At 37.0% G+C, this 26,580-nt stretch overlaps 1 protein-coding gene across 7 annotated transcripts in view; it reads right to left on the reverse strand.

Moving 5' to 3' along the window:
- Positions 1 to 26,580, reverse strand: part of ARID4B (AT-rich interaction domain 4B) — a 139,448-nt gene that overhangs the window by 71,426 nt on the left and 41,442 nt on the right. For all 7 annotated transcript variants that reach the window (XM_028104459.1, XM_028104460.1, XM_088019938.1 and 4 more), the window contains exons 3-6: positions 11,034 to 11,144; positions 8,094 to 8,159; positions 4,043 to 4,133; positions 1,146 to 1,225 (exon numbers count right to left, since the gene is read on the reverse strand). In XM_028104459.1, the coding sequence (XP_027960260.1) occupies positions 1,146 to 1,225; positions 4,043 to 4,133; positions 8,094 to 8,159; positions 11,034 to 11,144 (348 nt within the window). The remainder of the gene's footprint in view (positions 1 to 1,145; positions 1,226 to 4,042; positions 4,134 to 8,093; positions 8,160 to 11,033; positions 11,145 to 26,580) is intronic.

The raw sequence follows: 26,580 nt of genomic DNA on the forward strand, positions 1-26,580 counted from the left end.
AAATGACTGAGCCACCCAGGTGCCCCAAGGAAAATATTTTCAAAACAAGAAAACATAAAGTTTAATAGTTTAATAAATAATATAAAAACATTCCCCAAAGAAACACTGTTCTAAATAGTGACAAGAAGAAAAGTAATCACGGTTTGGCCACACTGTGCATTAATTAATATTGATTGGCTGGACTACAGAATGTAACACTTTAACAATATGTCCATTTTTAAAATTCTGGACTGCAAGCTCCTGATTTACAAAACTTTGTGAACCCTCCCTCCATTCTTACTAACTTAACACCTTTCAATTCTAGAGCATGGCTTTGGTACTAGAAAATACTGGTTTGGGAACCAGCTCTGACCATCAGTTTCACCATCTGTAAATTGAAGATAATAATGCTATCTACTTCATAGTGTTATGAACGTGATGATGTAGGTAAAGCAGTGAGCAAAGTCCCTGGCAAATATAAGCACTTCATTTATTCATCTGACTACCATTTATTCAGCTCCAACTCTATGCCAGGCACTGTCCAAGGAACCAGGAATGAGTGGTGAAGAAGACATGTAAAATCCCCGCCCTTGTGACACATTCTAAGGAGGAAGGCAGACAAATAAGTAAGCACATACGTATCCTGATGTCAGAGAATGACACAAGCTATGAAGAAACTTCAGTCAACCTAAAAGGATTAAAAGGACGGCAGGGACTCGTGCAGAAAGGGCAGTCAGGCAAGGCATCTTTGAAGAGGGGGCTATAATAACGTCAGCCAGCGGCAGCAGAAGCAGTAGTAGTAGTTAGGGACTGCTTACAGTAGCTACAGATCCTTTCATGATGAGGGGGTTTAAGTGGATTATAAAAGGAACATCTCTTTTCTACAATTATTTAAAATTAGAGTCTACATAAAAGTTGCCTGAAGATAACAGTTAAGCAAGATCATTGCATTTTCATTGTGGACAAATGCTAAAATATTCTTAGGGAAAAAAAAAGGATATATCACCTGGTACTCAAACACAAGGCCTTAAACAGGATTCAGAGATTACATGATAATGGTATTAATGAATTTTCCTGATTAACAAGTAAGTTGAGTTGAGAAAGAAAAATATGCTCCCCCTAATACAAAATATGAAGACACAGTCATTCATTAAATGATTACTTACTTCACTTTCAGCAAAATGCCTCTCTCCTTTCAGGCACAGTGAAGATCGTCTCAGTGTCTTCTCATCTCCATCATCAAAAACTAGGAGAGGAGGTAAAATTGGAAACTACTGAAGGATTTTTCAAAGATTAACAAGATGATATAAATTATCATTTAATTTTCTGAGTGCAAACAGAACTATTGTTTCAGAAGATTACATTTGAAATTCAGTTCACATTTTATGTTTTCTGACAACTTCAAATACAGAATATGCTTTCCAATTTCTAGCAATAAGGAAATAATATACCTGAAAGGAAAACATCTTCCCTGACCCAGAAAACACCAAAAAAAAAAAAAAAAAAAGAAGTTAGCATTTTAGGAAGAAACAATTTAAATGCTAATTAACCTTTCTCAACATGGTAAAGGAAAGGCAAGTTTTCCAACTGGTAAATACTGACAGATTTACCTAGAAAACAAAAAGAATACAAATGTATATATTCAGACTGCCCCTAAAAAATGACTCTACTTTTACTACTTAAAGCAGGGTTTCTAAACCTGAGCACTACTAACATTTTGGGGCAGATAATTCTTTGTCACGAACGGCTATCCTGAACACGACAGGATACTGAGCAGCTTCCCTGGCCTCTAGCCACTAGATGCCACTAGTGGCTCCCCATTTGTGACAACCAAAGCTGCGGACATTGCCAAGTGCTCCCCATTGAAAACTACTTATTTAAAGTACAAAAATGTTCCAGCAAATTTACTGTAAGTTTATGCATACACAGAATATATGCATATTTTATACTGTAATTTTAGCATATACTTACATTCCTCGCAAATCATGGGGAAAAAATACATCTATTCAAAATAAAGTTACCAAGCTGTGATTTTAGAAATAGCAATTTTTACCTAAGTAACAAAATTAGGTTCTTACATATTAAGTGAAATTTCATGTGAGACTGGATAAATAACTTTTAGTACAATGTTTTAATGTTGTAACTAAAATATTCAACGAAAAAAATGCCACATTTATGAGACTGACTACCATACATAATTACCATGTAGACTTACTGCACAGAACATGCTCACAGTCTTGTCACCTACATAAAGTCAAATTTTCCTGTCTCAAATTAAAATTTCCCTTCTCTTCACCAAGTTTTTCCCCACCCCACAAAAATGTAGAGAAAACTCATCTATACTATGTCAAAGGTCCATCAAATTTTGACAACATCAAAGACATTTTAACTAGGTGTTTACTCTCATCCATGAGGTCATTAAAGAGTAAGAATTATTCCCATTCAATAAATAATACCAGGATAAATGGCTATTAATTGGGGGGAAAATATGACATTTCAGAATGTCCAAAAAATAAAAAATAAACTGTAGATGAAATAAACAGCTATTTGCAAAACAAAAACAATACTATAAACTGAAAAATACAATGGAAAATAAATTTATAACACTGATGGAAGGAAGCCCTTTAAAACAAGATTCAAAATTAAAACTACAAAGGAAAAGGTGACCACAGGAAAAACTGACAATATGAAAACTGATAGTGAAAATAAAAGTAAATAGGAGAAAAATACTTGCAACTAAGGTAGCCAGGGGTTAATATTCAGAATATACAAAGATCTCATGTCCTAAAAATAAGAAAATGTAACCATCCCAACAGGACAAGGGGGAGACTGGGAAGACACTGTAAGATGGTAATTCAAAAGGGGCACCTGGGTGGCTCAGTCAGTTAAGCCTCCAACTCCTGGTTTCAGCTCAGGTCATGATCTCATGGATCTTAAGATCAAGCCCTATGCCAGGCTCTGCACTCACCAGGGTGTCTGCTTAAGATTCTCTCCTTCTGCCCCTCCCCGCACTCACGCACGTGAGCCCTTTCTCTCTCTAAAACAAGTAAGTCTTAAAGGAAAAAAAAAGATGGAGGGGCGCCTGGAGGGCTCAGTTGGTTAAGCATCTGCCTTCAGCTCAGGATGGAGCCCCGCATCAGGCTTCCTACTCAGCAGAAAGTCAGCTTTCTCTCTCTCTCTCCCCTCCTCCCTCTGCCCCTCCCCACTGGTCATTCTCTCTCTCTCAAATAAATAAATCTTAAAAACATATGAATAAATAAAAAGATGGTAATTTGAAAGAGAGAAAATACAAATGAAATGATGTTCCTTTCAATAAACATATGAAAAAAATGTTCAATCTCACTTAATCACAGGAGGGGAGTATTAAAACGAAACTGAGATACTACTTTGTATCCAGATGGGCAAACATTTTTACAGATTACTAAAATCAACTTTTACCTGGGCTGGGAAAATGAGTGCACTCACACACTGTCCACTGAAGTGTAAATGAATACCCTCCTCTAGAAAGACAGTTTTCACTACCTAAGTTTTAAAGTACATTTCACCTCACTATGCCTGGGCCTCAATGTACACATACACCAGGAAAATACAAGAATAATGTACATGTACAAGACATTCAATCCAGCATTTATTGTAATGGCAAGAAAACTGGCAACACCATAAGTAAAAGAAAATAAATTATGGTACATCAAATATGAAACATACTACTATAATTAAAAGAAACTTCTCTGTTGCACAACATGAATACACTTAACACCACTGAAATGTACACTTAAAAATAGTTAAGATAGAAAAAATTTCTTTAAGATATACTTTGAAGTGAAAAAAGCTACAAATTCAACTGTATAATATATACACTAATTTCAAATTATACTTTATGTACATACTTATGAAATAAAAACTTTTAAGACCTGGAAAGATTAAAAAAAAACTTTAACAGCAAAACAAAAACAAAAAATATTAACAGTAATAATATCTATGGCATTAGGGGAGGAACTGAATCAAGGAAATTTTGATGTGTATTATCTTTGAAAATACATTTTTAAAAGATTTATTCCCTTACCTACAGTGTACCAACTTGCATCTGTTAACTTATTGATAACAGCTTCCTGATATGCACCATCAAGATTCTTCACTTCCACAATAGCTCCGACCTAAAGTATTTTTAAAAAGTTAGAAAAACTTTTAGAAGGTAAATGAATAAAACAAAAACTAGCTCTTTTTGTTTTTAACTGAGTGCATGGTGGCAAACAATAAAAAAAAACTACTGATTTGATTTGTCTTAAGCCGCCAGCAGTTTTACCTACCACTGTTTTTGTACCATCAGTGAAAATGTCAACACAGTAAAAAAGGTAAATAATATCTAAGTATTGTTATGAAAATAGTTTTGCCCTTACAGCCTCCCTGAAAGGGGTCCTGGGAGCCCCCAGAGGTCCTCAGACCACACTTTAAGAACCACGATCTCTGAAGTTGACTACCCTTGCCTTATATTAGCACTCGTCCTTCAAAGAGGCCGGGGAAAGGTAGAAACGAGAAAGAGCTTTGACATCTCCTTAAGAGTTATAATGTTCCACTAATGACAATCATTTAAAATATTTTCCATCTAATCAAGAAAATGCCGATAATTACATTTATATGGTCTTTGTAACTACCTCAAACTAAGAAGTTTCTGCACAGTGAAGGAAATCATCAGGAAATCATCAACAAAATGAAAAGGGAACCTACTGAGTGGGAGAAAATATTTTCAAATATTTTATCTGATAAGGGGTTAATTATCCAATATATATAGAGAGAACTCATATAACTCAATAGCAAAAAACCAAACAATCCCATGAGAAAATGGGTAGAAGATCTGAACAGACATTTTTCCAAAGACACACATGTGGCCAACAGGGACATATAAAGATGCTCAACATCACTCATCATCAGGGAAATAAAATCAAAACCGTAACGAGATATCACCTCACACCTATCAGAATGCCTATTATCAAAAAGACAACAAAAAGCAAGTGTTAGCAAAGATATGGGAAAAAGGGAACCTTTGTGCACTGTTGGTGGGAATATAAAATAAATTGGTGTACAGCCACTATAGTAAACAGTATGGAGGTATTTAAATTAAAAATAGAACTCTGACCCAGGAATTCCGCTACTGGGCACCTATCCATAGAAAATGAAAACATTAATTCAGAAAGGTATCAGCACCCCCATGTTCACTGCAGCATTATTTACAACAGCGAAGATATGGAAACAACCTAAGTATCCACTGGTGGATGCATGGATATAGGAAAAAATATACAGATAACGGAATACTATTCAGCCATAAAAAGGAAGGAAATCTTGCCATTTGCAACAACATGGATGGGCTCTGAGGACCTTATACTAAGTGAAATAAGTCAGTTAGAGAAAGACAAGTATCATATGATATCACTTATATGTGGAATCTAAAAAATAAAACAAACAAACAAAGCTCATAGACACAGAGAACAAACTGGTCATTGCCAGTGGGTGGGAAGGGAGTGGGGAATAGGCAAAATGGGTAAAAGTGGTCAAAAGGTACAAACTTCCAGTTATAAAATAAATTAAGTCCTAGGGATATAATATACAGACAGCATGGTTACCCTAGTCAACAGTACCATATTGCACATTTGAAAGTTGCCAGGAGATTAAATCTTAAAAGTCTCCATCATAAGCAAAAAAAAAAAAAAAAAAAAATTAAACTATGTATAGTAATGGATGTAACTAGACTTACTGTATTAATGAAACATTGAATCAGTATCTTGTACACCCAAAACTAATAAGATATTATATGTCAATCATAAAATAAAATACAAGTATATGGTCTTTATGATGATACCAAAAAATAAACTTGTTCAGAGTCTGTTAGCCCCACACAATGCTCAAAATGGGGAAGGAAGCTGGAGAATTAATAGAGCTCTTATTAAATGACTACAGTCAATAAATACACGGTAATATTTTTTTATTTAATAAGTGGTCTAGGTATTACATTTCATGTGAACTCATTAGAAAATATATTGAGATAAAATGACCATCACTTTTGGTAGGTTTATTTCCTCTAAGAGAAACATTTATCCAAATGCTGACACTTTCTATCAGGTAATAGAAAGCTATGAAGTATATTAGGGAATGATTTAAACTCTACACACACGCAAAAAAAAAAAAAAAATAGACAAAAAAAATATTTTAACAATCTTGACACCAAAATTTAATATACCTGCCTATGTCAAAATCGAAATTGGTCCTTAGCCCTAATCACAAAGAACAATTCAATACAGTAAGAAAAGCCAAACAAGTAAAATAAACCAACTGTGCCATAAAGAGGTGGGAGCAGAAGGAGAAAAAGAGGGCCTGAGGATACAAAGTGGTTGCCTTTTCTATCTCTTCACAACACTGAGCATATCTTGTAGCTGACAGGAGCTGGTCCGAGCCAATGTGAACAGGGCACCTGTCAGTGAGAGCTATGCTGGTGTGCTTCTAAGGCAAAAACACAAATAAGGCACAGAAGTGTATGTGTTCTGAACATTCAGAGGTCACATGCTTCAATGACAAGGGGGTGACCCTATCAGAATTCTAGCTCTGTCATTACTGGCTGGCATGGCCAGATTATTTTATGTCCCTTTAGTGTCTTATGTAAAGAGCTGTTAGGATTATATAAGATAGAATTTGCAAAAGACTTATTAGCACAGCACTGGCACATACTAAGTGCTAAACAAATGGTGACAAGCATCATAAGTATACATGTTTTGTCTTTTATGTCCCTGAAAATGATGAACATGTGCATGTAACACTAAAAATGGCACCTACAAAACAGAAATGGTGGAAAATAATTTTTATAAGGCAAGACTTTTTTTTTCATTACAAGCTTTAGCTCTCTATAGGGCCTACTAATGCTCTGGGGATCCAATTAAAAGTCTTAAAAAAAAAAAGGCTTTAAGTCAACCACAAACAAATAACTGGCAGATACACATATCTAATTCCCCCAAAAGTACAGCTCTGTCCGTAAAGGATTTTTCTTGTATCTACAAATGTTTCTTCAATTTTGTTAGCATTTCTTAAAAGTCACCCAGGCAGGCCATTGTCTAATTTTCAGACATTCAAAAGGGCCAAAGAGCACACCGTGGCTACCCACACACTCCCTTTAGCTTGCTCACTAGTAGAAAGTAGAACAGTACTCATTTCACCCACCAGTGAGGAGAAATGAATGCAAATAAATAAAACTATCTGTATGTAACATGCTTACCACTTTAATTGCCTGATAACCCTTAAAAAATTTCATTTGCCTGTAGTTGCTTCAACAAATTAGCACTCTAAAAGCTCTTTGTGGCTCAGTCGGTTAAGTGTCTGCCTTCCGCTCAGGTCATGATCTCAGGGTCCTGGGATCAAGCCCCATGTCGGGTTCCCTACTCAGCAGGGAGTCTGCTTCTCCCTCTCCCTCTGCCCCTCCCTGCGCTTGTGCACACACACACACACACACACACTCTCTCTCTCTCTCAAATAAATAAAATCTTAAAATAAATGAATAAGGGGCGCCTGGGTGGCTCAGTCGTTAGGCGCCTGCCTTCGGCTCAGGTCATGATCCCAGGGTCCTGTGATTGAGCCCCACATCAGACTCCCTGCTCAGCAGGAAGCCTGCTTCTCCCTCTCCCACTCCCCCTGCTTGTGCTCCCTCTCTCGCTGTGTCTCTCTCTGTCAAATAAATAAATCAAATCTTTAATAAATAAATAAATAAATAAAAGCTCTGAGGTTCTTAATGTGTTGGGGTTTTTCCCTCACTTTTCACATTATCACAGAACCTCCATCACTTAATCCCTAATTCATCACCTATGAATTCTGGAAGTGCAACATGGTGAAAAGGAAACAGACGAGTAAATAAAAAGCAGTCAATGCTTCCTTGATGTTTACTTCATTTCTGAACACAGGTTTTCCTATCACATCAAGTTTCACCGAACATTCTATTGTTTTCTACTGGTCTATTTAGACAGTATTATTTTTATCAACTCAGTAAAAGCCAATGATTAAAAAGAAATGACCAAGTATAATTTTTAATGTCTCCCATTGAAGCATCAGAATTAATAATGAATCAATAAATGAATTACCTTTAGTGGGCCCTTTATGTGGTCATCCTGAACTTCCACTGTTGAAGAATCATGCCTAAATGTTACCTAGAGATCACAAATTTAATTAGCAACAAGCCCACACACAAAAAAATCAAGTGACACAAGCTCATCAACACATGAATTCATTCTCCTTACGAGTAATCTAACACAGCTGTCTAGTATATATAAAATCTCAATCCCTAAGCAGATTAACTGAAAATATTATTATTTAAACAAATTCCCAGACTAAATCAGTTGGTGTTTCATGTATTAGACTTTATTCAATACTATTAGCTATTACTTTAGCAGTATAATTTCTTTTCCTAAAAAATGAGGGGGTCAAAAAACAGGTGGAGACCTTAGGCTATTAGGTCCTCTATCATTCTGTGAAGGCCTAGTTTAAAAATAAGCAGTAGCAACAAATATTTATAGAAAGCTAAGCATCAGGCTCAAGCATTAAACATATAATCTTTACAACAACCTTATTAATAGGTAGGTATGATTGTTTCCACTTTGTTGATAAGAAAACTGAGGAGCAGAAAGTAGAAGTAACCAGTCCAAGATCACATAACTGGTACACGGTAGAGCTGAGATTCAAACTCGGGCAGTCAAGCTCCAGAAGTTTACTGTACTTTGTATCAGCACAGAAATCAGAGAATGGGAAACCAAATGTAAGGAGATTAAGTCAAAATAAGGGTTCAGGTTTAAATATTTCACATTAGTTGGTGAAAAATAAGACAGCTTCCAGTATTCAATGTAGAACAAGTTGTTTTCCCTATACAAAGCAAGAGTTCTTACAGGGATTGAACCATCAACCTGGTCTTATCAGATGTCTCTGGTAAAGAATCTACGTAATATGCTCACAAACAAGTTATGAAAAGAGATGTCCTATACTCACAGCATCCCAGGCACTTCTGTCTCACACAAAAGCATTACCATGCTTTATTTAAATTATGTGTTTAATTATCTCTGTCACTCACTCAGACTGTAAGCCACTTTATGACAGAGATCAGATTTTAAAACTAGAGTTTTAATACCTAATAGAGTACTTAGCACATAGTGAATGTTTAATAAATGAAAACTGATGAGGAAGAAATATATCAACAAATTGTTGGAAATGTATTAACTTTGTCTGAATCATAAACAAACCAGAAGTATACCACTATATCTGTTGAGAAAATAATTAACTTCGAATTATAAACAGATTTTTAGAGCAGCCAAAAAAATTAACAAGTTTTAGTTATCCATTATTTACAAGGCACAAGGTACTTGTACTCTGTGCTATCAACAGAAGCAGTAAAGACTAACAGTTCTCTTCCTCTGATTAATAGCAAGAAATGGCAGGAGTGATAACATGCCATTTAGCTAGTTCATTCATTACACAGCAACACCCAGCTGAGACTGCAAGTCAGGGCTAAAATTCAGCCTGTGCTCTGCAAACCAAAGCATGGGTCCTGGAGTAAAACTGCTCCTGTCCTAAGGGAGCACCTTTTTCTAACTAACACAGAAGTCTTATCTGTAGGCCAAGCTCCCCTAAATAAGCTATCTACCAGGAGGGAGGGCTTTTGTCTAATTCACAGTAAGATATGACATGTGTTAGTAGGAGCTCTGTCTGGAAGAGTGAGGAAACTAATAAAAAGCTTTCTCTTCATTTCCAAGATAGTAGTGGCAAAAAAATGAGTGCTCAGGGAACACCAGTGTGTGAAATCAGAACAGGAAATGCCGCTATAAGAGCACTGTTAAGAGTACCCACAAAAATCAAGTCACGGAAGAGTTCACAGATACCACACATGTGAAAACTAAAGGCATGGTGTGGCCAAGACTAGACTCCTACAGATTTACAGTTAATTTAAGGGTCTTATCACAGTGGAGCTTAACTAGGAGTGTAAATCAGAATCACAGGAAGCTTTTTTCAACACATCCATGCATAAGGAAAGAACCTAGGATATAGGCATGGAAAAAGCTCCAGAAGAAAACCTGAAACTCTCTACTGGACATACACCTCTGTGGCCTTTTGACTTGGTGATATTCAAACCAATGTTTTACAGTGTACCTGCTAATCTGCACCATAAACCCCCTGAGGACAAAGATCAGGCCATCCTCATATCCCCAACCTCCTTCCACCTAACAGAGTACCCTGCACAGTTTACCACTCAGTAAATAATTGACAAATGAATAAATATCTACCTTCAAATATTTCACTTGTCCTGTATTTTTCAACACTGATAAGTTTACTAAAATGTAAACAATTACATTTCTTTTTCTGCATTATCTGAGACAAAACACAAGTATTTAAGAAAGATTTTTTTAAAATAAAGAGGATAAGGAAATCAAAAACTAGATTTACCTTATTTTATTGTTATCTAAAACGCCATCAAATTATAAATCTAAACTTAATGGCTAAAATGGTGGGGGGTCTAAAGTTAAGAATTAAACTACATGACTTCTAAGGTCCTTTCCAGCCTTTTAGAAAAGGCTAAAAACACAAACAGTACCAAGCCTGTCTATACTGAAATGGCATTCAAAGTATCAATTTGTAAGAACCTAACTTCATTCTAATTAGAATACTTTAAAATCCCAAATAATGTTTTGTTTTCAGGTCTTTGACAACCCTTCTATAGAAATTAAATTCATCTTGCAGGGAAAAGAAAAAGTCTTAAATACATCCACCAAGTACAAGTTTAAATATCAAATACTGGGTGCCTGGGTGGCTCAGTTGGTTGGGCGACTGCCTTTGGCTCGGGTCATGATCCTGGAGTCCCGGGATCGAGTCCTGCATCGGGCTCCCTGCTCAGCGAGGAGCCTGCTTCTCCCTCTGACCCTCCTCCCTCTCATGTACTCTCTCTCTCTCATTCTCGCTCTCTCAAATAAATAAATAAATCTTTAAAAAATAAATATCAAATACTGAACCTATAATTTATAAGACCTACATATACTTACCTTGACTTTGACAAGTCTTTTTGCTGTCTTGATCTTAGCTTCACAAAAGGCTCCTCTGTATTTAGCACTCACATCAGTGCCCACTGTCAAATAGGGAGGCTCATCAAGGGCCTAAAAATGCAAACAAATATAATTAGATTTAAAAGTCTTTAATTCTTTAGCACAATTAGACTTCAGGCTGGCAGATCTAATCCTACTACAGCTAAAAAAAAGTTGTAATAATTGAATGTATGTTAACAAAAACCATCCACAAAATACTCTAATTTAAAAACAAGTAAAATCTATGTATCAAAAAATCTATTTAAATGTACATCAAATAAAAATGCATCTTTTTCTCTATATAAAATATATAGCCCATGATATGAATCAGCTTAATCACAAATTTATCATTCTATCCACCCTTCCATCTACCCATTCATTCAAATATTTATTTACTATATGACCACCTAAAGGGAAGGCAGATCCTTAAAAGCCTCAAAAATTTTGGCTACATCTTTGACGCCACCCAAATTCAGAATGCTTTGTCATATCCCTACCTAGACAATTCTAAGGCAGAATAATAGCACAGAAGGGGTGGGAAGAATTACATGTATTTCAAACAACTGGAGAAAACTCTAAGAAGAAATCCAATCTGGGGGAAATCTTAAATGCTCTGGCATGAGTTCACTGTTTATTTACCCTTATATGCTGAATATGTTAAGTTTCCTCACTTGTGATTTATTTTTTTTATTGTGTGTGTGTGTGATTTAGTTTTTAACAGTCCTAATCCAGCTGCTCTGACTCCACAATCAGGTACACTTCTGTATAAGATTTATAATTTTAAGGAGTTCTGCTTAATCATTGCATAATCAAAGAAAGATTATTTAGTTAACTTTGAGCAAAGTGTTTTACAAGAAATACTAATATCCTGAGATGCTCCACCAAAAAGAAGAGGAGAAAGTTTGGGAACATCAAACCCCTACCCTGCCTCATCGTCCAAATAAACCTTTTTTCTATTAACATCTATTAACATCTTGCAGAAATTTTACAGAACATAAGGTGGAAAAATGCTGTTAACATAGCAGTGAATGATGAAAATATAAATTTCATTTGGATCTTAAAATAAATTCATCCCAACAGTTGTGGATAATACACATTGGGAGTGATCTATCAAAAAAAAAAAGATATATTTTCTAATGCTATACCAAAAGTATTATAATCAAATAATTGTAACTTTTTTTGTTTTTTTTTTTTATATTTCATTTATTTGAGAGAGAGAAACAGCATGAGAGAAAAGAGGGTCAGAGGGAGAAGCAGGCTCCCCGCTGAGCTGGGAGCCCGATGTGGGACTCGATCCCGGGACTCCAGGATCATGACCTGAGCCGAAGGCAGTCGCCCAACCAACTGAGCCACCCAGGCACCCCTGTAACTTTTTTTAAAGGTGGGAGGTAGCACATAAACCAAAACAAAGGTACTACAACTAAAAATACCAGGGTGACCTCCTTAATAGCCATTTGTTTCACATTCTATTTATTTCATGAAAAGAATTTTTAAAAAGAATATAAAATATATCAAGTATATGGTTTTTAAAATCTACATGGTGGGGAGCTGGCTGGCTCAGCCAGTAAAGCATGCGACTCTTGATCTTGGGGCTGTGAGTTCAAGTCCCATGTTGCACGGAGTTACTTTAAAAAAAAAGTTAAAAAAAAAATCTACCTAGGAAAATGCCCATATTTCAATTCATTTATGCCATAACAGAAGTATACCTTCACAGAAAGACAGTAATTTCTGAATTACTACTACTTAAATTTGTTATCATTGACTACAACTTTGATAACTTTGTACTGCTCTTGCACCTAGAGTTAATAAATGTATTTTTCTACTTTACTTACTTGCCTTACCCTCTTAAAATACCATTTTCTTTGGTCGAATTCTTGGTTAAATTCCAGACAAGTTGGTGGCTTTATCATAGCAAGTATATGAAATGGACACACAGCATTTCACGCAGAAATTTTAAGAAAAATTCAGGAAGACATCAATTAACTTTGTGGTTCAATTGGTATTGTGTGTTACTGCTACAAAAGCAAATGGTGGGGCTGTCTTCATGACCACAGACATTAATCTCCACAACTTGCAAATCTCTCCCATTAACACATCCTGCCTTATTAGCCAGTAAACTTTATTTCCATAGACAAATAGTATAGTTAAAATAAACGAATACTGATGAGGAATGAGAAATTGTGAAATGTAGAAAAAAACAAGAAAACTAAAAGTTGCACATTTATGCCTACTCAGAAACAAATGTTTAAGAAGTGAGTTTTTAAGATATTTTTATTATAGAGAATTGTGAACAAAAAAAGGGAAGAGAATAGTACTATATTTAGACTACTTATATACAGAAACCCATTTACGTATTCTTTTCATTAATAGTCATACCAAACCCTGGCAACATGCCAATGATAGCAAGCTATCAAGATGTTTATTGAGCAGATTCATTCAACTTAAATTTGAATGAGATTTTTCCCCAAAACCAAGCTTATCTCACATCCTTACCAACATAAAAATCCATGCTAACAGAAGAGAGTAATGATTACCTTAATATTGTGGAGGCAAATTATTATTATGAAGGGTAATATTTCCCTTCCTTCAAGATAGAACACATGAAAAGGAATTAGCAAAACACATAAAGAAAATGTCTATTACAAAAATACCTGAGAAGGGAAACCAAAGTCTAATAAACACCTGCTAAACTGAAATGCATTGTTAGAACAGTGTTAATCTGTTAAAGGCAACACATGAAAAGCAAAGATCTATGGTCTGATCTTACTTCTGCCTCTATTGTTTTGTTTTGCATCATCTTAGGTAAATTACTTTTCTGTTCCCGAATTCTCATCATTAGATGAACATAAGAATTTGAATTCTGTATACCTCTGTCTATTAAGTGTTTCTCAAAGCATGGGGGTTACAGAGATGGCCAAAATGGGACACTGAGACACATAATCATCTAGAAGTGAAACTATGCTAACCAAAATATGAATGAGAATTTCTACAGAAGAACAAATGAAATCCATAACCTACCTACATGGTCAGATTTGTATACCTAATTTTATCAGAGCATAAATTATCATTCTATCATTAGTATAAGATAAGGTAATAAAGCAGACTAATAGCACAGGCAGAAAACACAAGGTCCTTACCCCAGCTCTATTCCTTACACCAACTAGATGAGTTTTTGTAGGCTACTAAACCTCTCTAAGCTTCAGTTTCCACATCAGGAAAACATGGTCAGTATTAAAAAGCACTCAATTATGATGCCTCAAGTATTTAGCTATTAACAATTACTGTTATTATTATGAAACACTCAAGGTAGGCAAACAAGTCATTAAACTGATGTAAATTCAGATTTGGCACCCCCCTTTTTTTTTAAGATTTATTTGAGAGAGAGAACGGTGTGCACACGGGGAAATGGGCCGAGGGAGAGAGAGTATCTCAAGCAGACTTCAAAGTGAGAGCGGAGGCTGACACAGGACTCAATCCCATGACGCTGCGATCACGACCTGAGCTGAAATCAGGAATCCTTTGCTTAACCAACTGAGCTACCCAGGCGCCCCAATGAGCAATCATTTAAAATGAGGTTTTGCCTCTAGCAAAAAAGGAGGCACCTGGTGGTTCTGTCGGTTAGGCTTTTTCTAGAAATGCAAAAATAATCAGATATATTTATGTTATATTATACATATGTAAAAATATACATAATAAAGATAGGAATAACTGCTAAAAAGGGATTAACCTATGGGAAAGGGAATGGAATGGAGGGGTATGGGTATAAAAATATTTCATTCAAAGTAAGTCTTCCTGTTCTTTCTTATTTTTTAGAGAGACAGCCCACGCGCATGGGTGGCGGGGGGAGGATTTTAAGTAGGCTCCATGCTCGGCGCAGAGTCTGATGCGGCGCTCAATCTCAAGACTATGAGATCATGACCTGAGCCAAAATCAGGAGGTGGACGGCAACTGAGCCACCCAGGCGCCCCAGTCTTACAGTCTTTTTTTTTTTTTTTTTAAAGGGGGGGGCGCCTGGGTGGCTCAGTCGTTAAGCATCCGCCTTCGGCTCAGGTCATGACCCCAGGGTCCTGGGATCGAACCCTGTATCAGTCTCCTGCTCAGCGGGGAGCCTGCTTCTCCCTCTCCCACTCCCCCTGCTTGTGTTCCTGCTCTCGCTCTCTGTCAAATAAATAAATGAAATCTTTAATAAAAAAAAAAAATTCAACCCAGCCCTCTGTGTCCAACTCTAAAAAAAAAAAAGGGGGTTGTTACAAGTGGCATGTATTCTTTGCTTTTTAAAATGTATACTAAGGGGCGGGGGGGGGGGGCCTGGGTGGCTCAGTCTGCCTTCAGCTCAGGTCATGATCCCAGAGTGCAGGGATGGAGCCCTACGTCAGGCTCCCTCCTCAGCGGGGAGCCTGCTTCTCCCTCTCCCTCTGCTTGTGCTCTCTCTCACTGTCTCTTGCTCACTCTCTCTCAAATAAATAAAATCTTTAAAAAAAAAAAGATTCTCCCACTCCCTCTGCTCCCTGCCCCGCCTCCATGTACACGCGCATTAAGGAAATAAAAATGAATAAAAATAAAACGTATACTAAGAAACACTTCAAAACATATACAAAAGATGGGACTATATAATAAATCGCCCATATATTCATAATCTGGCTCCCACAATTACCAACGCAATTTTGCCTCATCTATACTACTACCCACCCCTCCTAAACAATGATTATTTTGAAAGAAACCCAGATACTACATCACTTCATGAGAACAGTAAAGAGCATTATAATCTAAAGGGGAAAAAAAAGTATTCTAATCTGTAGTGACTGGGATTATGGGTTATTTTTATTTTTCTTGTTAATACTTTTCTGTACTCTTTAATGTACTTAGAATGAGTATATTAATAAGAGTCAGTACAATATAGTAAATTAAGAGCACAGGCTCTTGAATTAGATGCTTAGGTTCAAATCTACCACTTAGCAGCTAGATGACCTTGGGCTAGAACCTCGGTCCCTCAGGATAAAAGAGTGACTATCCCACAGGGATGAGACGTGAAATGCTACATGTAAAGTGCTTGGAACATGGCTAGGCATACAGTGCTAAATAAACACTGTTATTATTACTTAACAATTTGGAGGGAAAATGTGAGTTAAAAAATTTTTTTAAGTCCTATACAAAAGAGATTCCACACAAACAGAAGAGAGGCCAGTATAATTGTGTATAATACGGAGGAGGCTAGGAGGAGGTGTTTAGGTATTATCCCCCTCATTCAATTCAGAAATAAAGTAATCCTGTTGATTCTAGCAGCAACAGAGGTTAAAGTGTTTGTGGTGTTGCTCCGTCATGAAGTACATGACAACCCTTTAGTAGAAAGACAACCAAGACTTCATACCTATTCTAGGGCTCCTGGCCTCCGGTGCAACAGAGATACATGAAGAATTATTCAGCTGGTTAATGAAATTACCTGGACCAACACTGACCCTATTAGACAAACATGTCTTTAAACGAGAAAAACTCTTCTCTTTTTGCTCTGATTCTCTGATTTGGTCAATAATATGGACCATCTCAGAGGCTAAAATAAAATGTTATTATGCAGCACCTCCATGCCAAAAAGGAAATTAAACTACTAAATTACCATCCCTTTGTTTAGCAAACAGAACTGTTTTCTAGTTGTCAAGGCAACGGCTACCTCACAGTTATCCAGCATTGCTTAAACAATTATTGTTCTAGTCAATCTACCAAATGCCCTAACTGGCACCTAAAAACCATTGAATTCCATGGGAACACTAAAAAGCATAAGCGATTTTTAAATTAGCTATTGGTGGATAATAATCATTTAAGAAGCCAAAATGCCAGTGAAACATACAAGTGCCCAAAGGAATCAACAGTAATTTCTAATGTGCCTTGGGCTGCAGTACACCAAATGTTTGAAGTCAGCTTCAAAAAGACAATAGTTGAATCAATTCTCCAAATGGCTGACTAATGTTGACATTGCCTAGGAAATATTCAGTTATTCAAGATCTATTTTTTTTTAAAAAGTAAAACATGCCTGATGACATTTTACTGAGGTAGTTTCTTCAGAAGGGTAAGCATTCAAACTGGTTGTGGCAGTGCCAATGCAGCCAGGAGAAACAGAGAAGAGTATTAAATTTGATGCTAAAACCATCAGTAAATAAATGTACTTAAAACACATAGTGTAACAATAAATCTAGGAAAACAACCTTTTGTATATGACAATCTCAAAGAGGCATTAAAACAATAGCAGAGATAATTCCAACAGATGAATGAATGAAAAATATACCTATATGCCAAAGGGTATGTCATTTAAAAACAAAAATGCACTATTGTTTAGAACATAAAAAAAAGCTAAGTACATTGAAGAAAAGAAAACCATGTAATCTAACTTTAAAATCTTCTCTGGGACCATTTCCTCTCTTCCTTTTCATGTAGTACTGAGGACATGGGGTAGTGAGGGGTAAGGTCCGGGGAAGCACAGAGGGACGGGACAGGACAGATGCTGAGAATACAAGGTAACGAGAAGGCGGCTGTAGGAGTCACATGCAAGCACAGGCCGACCCTGTGGCTAAGGACATGGTGGGAGCTGAGCAGAGACAGGAAATGAGCAGCATAATTAAATTTGTTACACTCACCAAATAAGTAAACTGACCGATCAAGTAAGTAAATATACCGAGGATAGTAGGGCCATGTTTCTCACTGCCAGAGAAATGTAAAAGGAGGGAAGGAAAAAGGCTATAAAGAAGTCTAAGGTGGGGTGCCTGGGTGGTGCAGTCGGTTAAGTGTCCAACTCTTGGTTTCGGCTCAGGCTGTGATCTCAGGGTCATGAGATCCATCCAGTCCTGCATCGGACTCTGTGCTGGACAGGGAGCCTGCTTAAGATTCGCTGTCTCTGGGGGGGCGCCTGGGTGGCTCAGTCGGTTAAGCGTCTGCCTTCATCTCAGGTCATGATCCCAGGGTCCGGGGATGGAGTCCGACATCAGGCTCCCTGCTCAGTGGGGAGCACTCCCCCGGCTTGTGCGTGTGCTCTCTCTCTCAAATAAATAAAATCTTAAAAAAGAAATATGAATTCATGGTTGCATAATACACACATAGAGAAAAATGAATACTTAGATATGTGTGTATATTATATATACACACACACATATATTTGTGTGTGTGTGCACATATATATGTACATATATTTTCCTAACTCTGTCCACCCAGAAGGCCAATAGCAACGAACAGCCCAGTAACAAAAACATATCAATGGCCCATCTCTTGATTTCTAAATCCCATCCTACATTAAAAGAAACCAAAGATCTTTGGAGAAATGGCTGACTTCAAAGTTGGGCAGGAAAACTACAAGAAGAATCTGAAACCTCTTGAGCCAGAAAGTAAGGAAATGTTCAACAAATGATGGGAGACATTTCAAAGAGAGACACAGGAGCCAAATGAAGGGGCTCCTACTGGCCAAATGGGGGAAACCAAAACAAATTTGGTTATCCTTGATAGGCATGTATATGTATGTCAAAACTGACCTAAGATGTATATATTCCACTGTAAGTAAATTGTACCTCAGTTTAAAAACTTAATAACAAATTACAACCCACTCATTAAAACTGGCATCCATGAGTCCACAGTGACAAGTGAATGAATGATGAATAAATAAGTAAATGCAGAAAAGGGAAGGTTCTTTCTTACAGTAAAATGTTCATAAATGTAGCAGGAATGATTGAAATAGAGGATCATCTTTTGGCAGCCACCTTAAAGGTAACAGATTCATAGTGCTGTCTACAGATGCTAAACTGATGAGTGGAGGTCTGATGAACAGCGTATTGATATAATTCTGAGTATTACTCAACTGTCAGTGGTGCAATGATGGACTATACTGAAAACAAAAGAGCAACTTTCTGTGTGGCACTTGACAATGAGAAAAACTAGACCCAGGTTGAAGAAGTTATCCTACAGAATTCCTTATTCCTGTATTCCTTAAAACTCAAAAGAATATGAAATACAGGGAAAACTAGGAAACAGTTTTAGATTGAAGTAGTCTGAAGAGACATGACAGTCAAATGCAACATGAATTCCTGGATAAAGCATGGACCAGAGAGGAAAAAGAGACATTCTTAGGAGAGTTGGTAAAATTTAAAAGGGATCTGTGGATAGGATGGCAATATTATACCCACGCTGACTTCCTGATTTACAGAGCTGAAGGCAGGATAGGTACAAGAGTGGCCTTTTTATTGGGAATTACACAGTGGAATATTTAGGAGTGACAGGACATCATGTCTGCAGCTTGCTCTCAAGAAATATGAAGATAAAGATAAGGGTACATACATATGTATACATATATAGATTATATTATTTGTACTATAAATTCAAAATTCTTTGAAAGTAAATTTTTTTTAGGTAGTATATATGTTTATTGGGCATCTGTATATCTTTTTCTATAAGTTGCTCATTTGTGTTCTTTATCCATCTTTTTGAGTTACTTTTTTTTTAACTGGATTGTAAAAGTTCTTGCATATGTTTTTTAAGTTCTTGCATATTAAAAAATATTCAGGGGTGCCTGGGTGGCGCAGTCAGTTAAGCGTTCGACTCCTGGTTTTGGCTCAGATCCTGATCTCAGGGTTGTGAGATGGAGCCCGACACTGGGCTCCACACTCAGCACAGAATCTGCTTGAGGCTCTCGCTCTCTCTCAAACAAACAAACCTTTCCCCCCCAAACACAAAAATCTTCTCTGGATGCCACCTATATTTCCTAATATTTTCCTAAAATTTAAGTTACTTTAGACGATGGAACCACAAATTACTTGTAAGTAAATTTTACTCCCACATCTACTAACCAAAATTTACTCATATCTACTAGCCAGAGAGATACCTGCATATTCACAGAAGCATATTCCTGGAAATTTTAAAAGCTCAAAATAGACATTCTAACTAGACTATTCATCATCAGCAAAGAAGTAAGAGAGAAATATAGGAAGGATATTTATTAAGTGCCTACTGTATATTTAAGACATTATTCTATAAGTAAAAAAAGCACAGGCACTTTCCTCATATAAACCAGAGGTAGCCAATTTATTTTGCCCTCAAAAGAGGTTAGTCTTATTTGGTATCTTGCTGGTGAAGTCAAAACTTCATTCAAACTAAATGAAACTGCTTCAGAATAATGTCACTCTCAGAACATACCATGCTCATTTATAATATTTAAACTTTAACGATCTGCAATTTAGAGAAGCCTGGTGGTGCAGCCAATTCAAAAAATCAGAATTTATAAAGAGAAACCATAAACTGGCATTGCTACAGTTTATGTCTATCTGGGCATGTTAGTAACATCTACTTTGGCATGAACTGAAAGGCAATAAGTAGAACATTTTGAAATGTCTCGAGGTAAGTCACTAAGGATGCATCTAGAGAATATTTTCTAAGAGTCTGCTTGATTACCAAAAATAATAATCCTTGAAAGTCCCCCATTAACCAAGTTTTTTTTAGATGACCTGAAAACAACAATATTACATTTTTGTTTTATTACCAATAAATATAACAATAGTTTAAAACTAAGGAGAAAAATCAGATTAGCAGATGCGTCTGTCTTCTCAGAGATGACTATCATTATACCATTCCAGATATTTTCCCCTAGCAAAATAACCAGAGAGATGACAGTTTGATCAACTACTCTCACTTCATTGTAAACTTTTGTTTTTCACTTAGTAGAGCCTGAATGTTCTTCCATATCTTAAATGTGATTCTGTGAAGTGATCGCTAATCGTTACATAGTCTTATCTGTGCTGCACCAACCTTTATGTACTGATTTCTTCATGACTGCAGAGAGAGAGAGATAGAAGCAGGGAGGGAGTGGAAGGAGGATGGATGAAATAGGGGATGACAAGAAGACAAACGGTAGAGGCCAGAAGCAGAGAAAACAAGGAGGAAGCAAATCCTATGGATATAGGGTTTGGTACTTGGTTCACTAGCTCTCCTGATGAAAACCATCTCCTATTTGTTGTCTGATTTCAGAGTGGTTGTACAACTTAATGTACTGATTAAGACCCTGGCAAATCTGAAGAATCTCTGGCTTTTGAGCTAGAGAGATTGCTGTTCACTAAGTAACTTTCTATCTTGAGTATGTCACCTCCACCATTTTAATCTTTGGTTTCCTCTCTACAGACTGGAGATTTATCTTGCAGAGTGCTTGCAAAAGTTTTAAGTTAAAATCAGGTAGGATATTTAGACTCTTTTTTTTTAAGATTTTATTTATTTATTTGAGAGAGCAAGAAAGAGCACATGAGGGGGGAGGGTCAAAGGGAGAAGGAGACTCCCCGCTGAGCAGGGAGCCCGATGCGGGACTCGATCCCGGGACTCCAGGATCATGACCTGAGCCGAAGGCAGTTGCTTAACCAACTGAGCCACCCAGGCGCCCTATTTAGACTCTTTAGGAGACTGACAAGCACTCACCAAATATCAGATTAAACCATATGAAAGTGCTATTTTTATAGATCAAAAAGGTCAAATATTGGCAATTTATATAGCTCAACCTAATGTTGATTTTGTCCTTTTCTTTTAAACAGGTGGGAAACCAGAGACCAACACCTCAGACACCTAACAGTACAGTGCCATTCCACAATCTGCTCAGACCCTGCTCCTACTCCATTGCCCAAGAGCAAAAACTACTCACCTCTCTGGGTCCCACAGTACTCCACTTATGTATATTTCCTTTAGATGACTGCGCTCTGGATCCTGGGCAACCTGCATTTGACCCCTATACCACTAACAGGGGTATAACAATTTGTTTCCACTTGATGGTTGTCTGGCCCACCATCCAAGCTTTCATCCTGTTTTATATCCTCAAGAATATAACCTTGAAAGAAGCCATCAAAAGGGAACTAATCAGGCGCCTGGGTGGCTCAGTTGGTTAAGTGACTGCCTTCAGCTCAGGTCATGATCCTGGAGTCCCTGGATCGAGTCCCTCATCAGGCTCCCTGATCAACAGGGAGTCTGCTTCTCCCTCTGACCCTCCCCCCTCTCATGTGCTTTCTCTCTCAAGTAAATAAATAAAATCTTTAAAAAAGCGGGGGTGGGACTAATCTGGGGCACCTGGGTGGCTCAGTCAATTAAGCATCCAACTCTTGATTTTGGCTCAGGTCATGATCACGGGGTCATGAGGTCGAGCTCCATCTTGGGCATGGAGCTGCTTAAAGATTCTCTCCCCACCCCCATGCTCTCTTTCTAATTAAAAAAAATTTTTTTTAATTAAAAAAAAGGAAACTAATCTTTGCTCAAAAACCTGTCCATTATTTGTCTAGTGACCAAAACAAACTGACCCACATAATATGTAATAAGCACACTAAGCCCTAAAATTCATTCTAATTTCAGATCCCTGATATATTAACTCCTTTGGTAACCAATACTACAATACTCACTGTTACCCTATATACTGGCTTTGCTTGTCCCAAACAGATACAAACGTTCTGTAAAGGTGAACATTTCACACTGTATTTTAATGATTTATATCTGTTCTCTCTTCTAGATTGAGCAACTTCAGGCAGAAATAGCCTCTTACCTCTGGATGCCCTGGTCCTAGAATTGCACCTACATATAGGAGGAATTCAGGAAACATTTACTGAACCAAAGAAGTTAGACATTAATTAAGCCTGGCTAAATGAGAGTTCTCTTAAGCTAAATATTTATATTTCAAAACACCTTATAATGAGAATCATCTTACAGTGAGAGGTCAAAAGCATGAGCTCTGGAATCAGAGTACCTGGTTCAAACTCTAGGTCTACGACTTACTAGGTATGTGACCTTTGAGGGAGATTATTTAACTTCTCTGAGCCTAGCTTCACATGTGTAAAGTGGGAGTGATAAATAATAATATAATAAGCATATAATAAAAACATCATAAACATATATGTATTTATATATAAGTAAAATATAAAGTTGTGATCTGTTACATAGAAAATTATATCATGTGCTGATAAATCTAAAACAGTTCATAACTTATCAGTTAACCAAACTGTTTAAAGATTTATTTATTTGAGAGAGAGGGAGAGCGTGCACATGAGAGGAGGGGCAGAGGGAGAAGGAGAGAAGCAGACTCTGCTAAGCGTGGAGCCTCAGGAATATAACCTCAAGAATATAATCTTGAAAGAAGCCATCAAAAGGGAACTAATCGGGGCTCAATCCCATGAAGCTGAGATCATGACCTAAGCTGAAATCAAAAGTCAGACGCTTAACAGACTGAGCCACCCAGGTGTCCCTCAGATAACCAAATTTTTACACTAAAAAAAAGACCATATAGTTTCATAAAGAATAAGCTGGTAATGTGACAAGCATCATTATTAGATAATTTCTCCTAACACAGAGATACGTTCTGGCAATATATTTTGCCAACAAATTGATTAGATTGGTAGCCAGACACCTGATCCAAACTGGGCAGACCAAGTTCTCTCTCCTAGGAATTTAATGCTGAAATGCTAATCAACTTGTTGGTAGAGCAAAATAATATAGCCTGTAGCCATTTTCTGACATGTGTAGGGAGAAAGAGAGAAAACTGGTCCACAAAGAGTAAGAAATAAAGAAGGACAAAACAGACATACAGAGGAAAAAGGGACACATAAGAGACTGTATCTCCTCTGAGTGCCTAAGGGAATAACTAGTTCCTGCTAGCTCTCCAACTCCCAAACTCACTTCAATCCCTCCTAAAATTTGACTGGATTTTCTGCTCTTGGATACTACGTATCCTTAAAATAAATTCCCTTTTCTGATTTTGATAAGCTGAGATGGTTTCTATTACCAATAATCAAAATAGTCCATCAAAAACTTATCAGAGTAAAAATAATATAAAATTTAACAATTCTATAAACATTTATTGAGATCCATAATGCCCTAGGATACTGAGGACTTAGACCACATCTATACAAACATTACACCAATTTCAGTTTAAAATTTTAGGCTAAATTGTCACAATATAGGTCTATGACATTGAGAAGACCAACTGGACACATGTGATGTTGTATATTCCAGCTAGCACGATTTGGAATGAAAGGAGGCACTGCCAAAGCCTTCAGACCAAAATCTCAGGAAACTTAAAAGTAATTTGATCCATGGTTTTGAAAGATTGCACTGAAAATAAGATTTCAACCTTCTACGAAAAAATAAGTTCCAAGTCTATTAACCTACTATTCTTTTCTCACTGATCTGAATACTTACTGAGTAACTTGTCGGAATTCTGGTTAACTGCACAGCACATATATTACATTATAATACAAAGTTAAATACTTTGGAATTTCTCTAGAAAAACATTAAGTTTGAAGAATAAAATCACTTACAAATATATGGTCCTTGCCGCCTATGGAGTCTCAATTTGTATTAAAACTATCACTAAAACTGGAAAGAACTTTCTGATACATCTGATCCAAGGCTATGTATCAGTCTACAATACAAAATAAACAGTAACATTAAAGACAATAATGTGAGACTTTTTTAATGCCTTATTTTCTTATGTGCATATTTTAGGGTTTTTTTCTTTTTGTTGTTTTGCTTTGGGGTTTGGTTTGTTTTTTCCCCTGATCACCATCCTTGTATCTTTCAAGTTTTTAATGGGAGCACCAAATGACTTTTATTTGGCCATTTCTACCATACTACATCACACTAAATGGGGATTCTGTTAGTTGTTGAGGAGATCTCTTCACTTAGAACCAAGAGAAATTATTTCAGGACAGGTGTAGAGAAACATACTTATAACAAAACTATCTCCTGGCTCTGCATATGCACCTCATCTTATTGCTAGGTCACACTGGTTGGTCCTCTGGATCACCAGAAATTACTGTTACATCAGAGTCAGTATCAAATAGTTCCAGCCATATTTAAGGAACTCTTTACCTTTCCCTACTGCGCAGTTATTTAAATAAATGAACACAAGATATCACTAATGAAAGCAGGTAGAAAGGGCCATACTATATACAGGGATCTATAACAGGCCCTCCACAGTACTTGAGCTTGCCTTCTTTCAATGGGCTCTGAGAACAAAGCAGACAATCCTCAAGGCACTCTAACACCACAGCTTACATAAGACTGCTCATCACCAGACCTGGACTTTTAAAAACGTATACCAGCCAAACGGGTGACTTATCAACCTAGGATCCCATGTGGATCAGAATATTTTCAGAATTTCATTGCTAAGCCTGCCCTGCCACCTATTGTGATGACCATGCCCACACCTTGCCACCAGCTAAACTCTGCCTCCTTGGGATTCTCTGACCTCAATGAGGTCATGAAAAATTTTCAGTGAGATCCCTTTTCATAAGCATTCCTAGCTGGAAAGAAAAACCAGTATTTTTTCCAAGAAAATGTTGAAGAAATAATCCATTAGGTCTGATTACCCAGGTGAGATGAGAAATTTCAAGTAGTGTGGGGACAATTCACTGAACATATAAAAAATATGGAATCTTTTATTTATTTACCTTAAAAACAGATTAGAAAGTAAGCTTTTTTTTAAGACGTTATTTTTATTTATTTAGGAGAGAGAGAAAGAGAGCATGCACACTCATGCAAGAGAGAGCATGGAACAGGGGGTTGGGGCAGAGGGAGAGGGAGCCCGATGTGGGACTTGATCCCAGGACCCTGGGATCATGACCTGAGCCAAAGGCAGACATTTAACCAACTGAGCCACCCAGGCACCCAAAAAGTAAGCTTTTTAAATACATATCTAAGTTGATCGACCTGAGCCATGTGTCCCATGAACAGATATGTCCTGAGTGAAAAGTGGCAGTTAAGGAACACAGAGGAGTTGAAAGTGGTCCATTCACTTGCAGCATATTTACTGTGTCCAATATGCCTGTAGATGTATATTTGGCAGATGAAATAATCTGGTTTCCATGGGAGTTGTGGATTATATTACAGATTAGGAAAGAGGTTCTCAGGTGTGCTCCCAGGACCAACTATGTCAAGCATCACCTCCAAACTTGTTAGAAATGCAAATTCTCAGGCTCCATTCTGGACATCCTGAACTAGAAGCTCTGGGGAAAGGAATCAGCAGTGTTTTAACAAGCCTTTCCAGGGAACTCTGATACACCTACTGTTCGAAAACTTAGAGGTTATTTCTGTAGGTCTTCACTAGAACTTGTAATAGATAGACTCAACAACTAACAGAATCTCTACTTGGTTTCCTGACCCATGTATTATGAGATACTACGGTGGGAATGGCCAAAGAAAAAGCCATTTGGGAATCATGGCTATCCTCAAAGACTTGAAAGATGTCAGGATGGTGATAATGAAAAAAATATTTAACATACACAAAGAATGACATAAGGCAATAAAAGCATACTCATTTAAAATAATATACAAATGTGGCTTAAGATTCTAGCAAAGAAATCAGAAACTGAGATAAAACTATTAATGCAAAAAGTAAAAACTCTAAGAAAAATGAAAACTAATACTTCTCTGCATAAGTTAAATACAACAGGCCTGACTGCTACTGTTGGCCTGCCTGCAAGGTGGGCCCTGAGATGGCGTCTGGGAATTTATGGGAACC

This window comes from Eumetopias jubatus, unplaced genomic scaffold, assembly GCF_037043125.1.
Source record: "Eumetopias jubatus isolate StellerSeaLion01/CBP00866 unplaced genomic scaffold, mEumJub1_p1.0 scaffold_17, whole genome shotgun sequence".
Classification (NCBI taxonomy): Eukaryota; Metazoa; Chordata; class Mammalia; order Carnivora; family Otariidae; genus Eumetopias; species Eumetopias jubatus.